Source organism: Piliocolobus tephrosceles, chromosome 7, assembly GCF_002776525.5.
Source record: "Piliocolobus tephrosceles isolate RC106 chromosome 7, ASM277652v3, whole genome shotgun sequence".
Classification (NCBI taxonomy): domain Eukaryota; kingdom Metazoa; phylum Chordata; class Mammalia; order Primates; family Cercopithecidae; genus Piliocolobus; species Piliocolobus tephrosceles.
This window is the reverse complement of record NC_045440.1, coordinates 147,829,161-147,831,103: the sequence shown is the minus strand read 5'-3', so window position 1 is coordinate 147,831,103 and position 1,943 is coordinate 147,829,161. Positions and strand designations below refer to the sequence as shown.

At 64.8% G+C, this 1,943-nt stretch overlaps 2 protein-coding genes across 5 annotated transcripts in view; both read left to right on the top strand.

Moving 5' to 3' along the window:
- The window catches only part of TMEM249 (transmembrane protein 249), a gene marked incomplete at its 5' end in the record, with an annotated part of 1,766 nt that extends 405 nt beyond the window's left edge, over nt 1–1,361 (top strand). Inside the window, 5 exon segments of the mRNA XM_026449703.1 lie at nt 228–322; nt 415–610; nt 700–785; nt 1,036–1,146; nt 1,148–1,361. Of these exon segments, the coding sequence (XP_026305488.1) occupies nt 228–322; nt 415–610; nt 700–785; nt 1,036–1,146; nt 1,148–1,216 (557 nt within the window).
- CPSF1 (cleavage and polyadenylation specific factor 1) overlaps nt 1–1,943 on the top strand; it is a 64,545-nt gene that overhangs the window by 18,112 nt on the left and 44,490 nt on the right. The window lies entirely within an intron of this gene.

Here is a 1,943-nt window from a genome sequence, read left to right as displayed (position 1 = left end):
CGGGGTGGGGCGGGTCCGGGGACGGGCCTGAATAGGGCGGAGCCAGGTGGGCAGAGCCAGGGCCCTGGGCGGGGCCAGTCGGTGCTCCTGGGGGCGGAGACACCGCAGGCCGAGACACCGCCTCCCCTAGCCCTGCGCGGACCCAGCCAGTCAGGGCCATGCCCTGGCACCGCCACCCCCGGCTGCGGGCAGGGCCGGGGCGTCCTCATGCGCCGCGCCGCCCCCAGTGTTCGTGCTCGAGTACTACGTGGACACGCTGTGGAAGGGGATGCTGCTCTTTGTCGTCTGCGTGGCCCTGGTCAGCTTGGGCTCCCTGAGAGAGGTGTGAGCCCCTGGGCCCGACCCCCATCGCCCTCCTCCCCCAAGGGCCGGCCTCGCGCAGCTCAGCTCAGACGCTCCCTGCGGCGCCCGCAGGTACAGAAGCAGCAGACCTGGGTCTTCCTCGCGTACGGCGTGGGCGTGGGCCTGTGGCTCGTGATCTCGTCGCTGCCGCGGCGCCGCCTGGTGCTGAACCACACGCGCGGCGTGTACCACTTCTCCATTCAGGGCCGCACCGTGTGCCAGGGCCCTTTGCACCTGGTCTACGTGCGCCTGGCCCTCAACTCCGACGGTGACTGGCCGGGAGGGTGGGCCAGGGACGGGGAGGCCGCTTGGGAGGTCAGAGGGGCGGTCAGGCCGGCTGATCCACTCTCCCCGCAGCCTACGGAAGGTGCTTCTTCCAGCTGGTCCTCGGCGGCCACAGGTTGGAGCCGCTGGTGCTGGTGCAGCTGTCGGAGCGCTACGAGGTGGGTTCTGCCCAGACACGCGCCCTCTCTCGAAACAGGATGACACCGATCACTGTTTAAGGTCTTTGGGTGGGGCCGTTTCCTCACGCAGAGGGTAAATACAATGCAGTCCTCATTGCTGGGTGCCGGAGAGGGCGCCAGGGCTTCGGGCAGGACTGGGGATACGGCCTGGTAGGGGAAGGAGACGCCTGGACGGCGACTTGGGGTCTGTCCTGTCCCAGCCCCAGTTGAGTGCCACCTGCTCCCACAGCAAATGGAATACTTGGGCCGTTACATCGCCCGGAAACTCAACATCAACTACTTCGACCACCTGGTCACCTCCTACCGGCACGTGGTTCGCCACTGGCCACCCCCTAGCGCCGGGCACCGTGATGCGTAAGAACCCCGCGGGTCACAAGCCCAGCTCCTCTCAGTCCAACCTGGAGGTGTGACACCTGGAGGTGTGACACCTGGAGGTGTGATTCTGAGGGCCTCCTCCACCCCAGGACTGCGTTCTCCATAACCTCCCAGCCCCACCCTGGGGCAGATCAAATTGTGAGACCCACTCACTGACCTTCCTTTCAATAAAGCTGCCTCAGCTTCCACATGGGTCATTTCTGGGACAGGGGAGGCACTCTGATGCCTAGGTCTTCCACTATTGCACACTCCTAGGACCTCAGAGAGCCAGTGCCTTCCAGCCGACTGAAGCAAACCCCACAGCTTGGGTTTGAAGGCAGGAACAGCTGGGAGCAAGGGATGGTATATAGTCAGGTCTCTGAGGTTGGGCCCTTCACTAGAGAGGCTGGGAACTCCGGCCCCTCAGCCAGCAGCACTTAATTTGTCCTACCTGACCTCAGAGATGCTGACCAATGCGGGGAATCCAGAAGTCAGAATCTGGCCCATTCTGGATCTGGTGTCTGCTGCTATTCCAACCAGCAATGGGGTGGGGTGTGAACCAGAGAACAAGCCCTGCACCTGAGGTGCATGCTTGCCCCAATAGCCACAAAGCTGCTGCCACTTGCTCCAAGGGGGTGGGCGTGACAGTCCCGGGCCAGGGTGCAGGGCCTCCTAGGAGGGAGGATGTGCAGTGCCCCGACTCCTGCTCCCCATGCCCGCTGGAATCCCAGGCCCGCAACCCTGACACCCGCTCCCCGTGCCCGCTGGAACCCCAGGCCCACG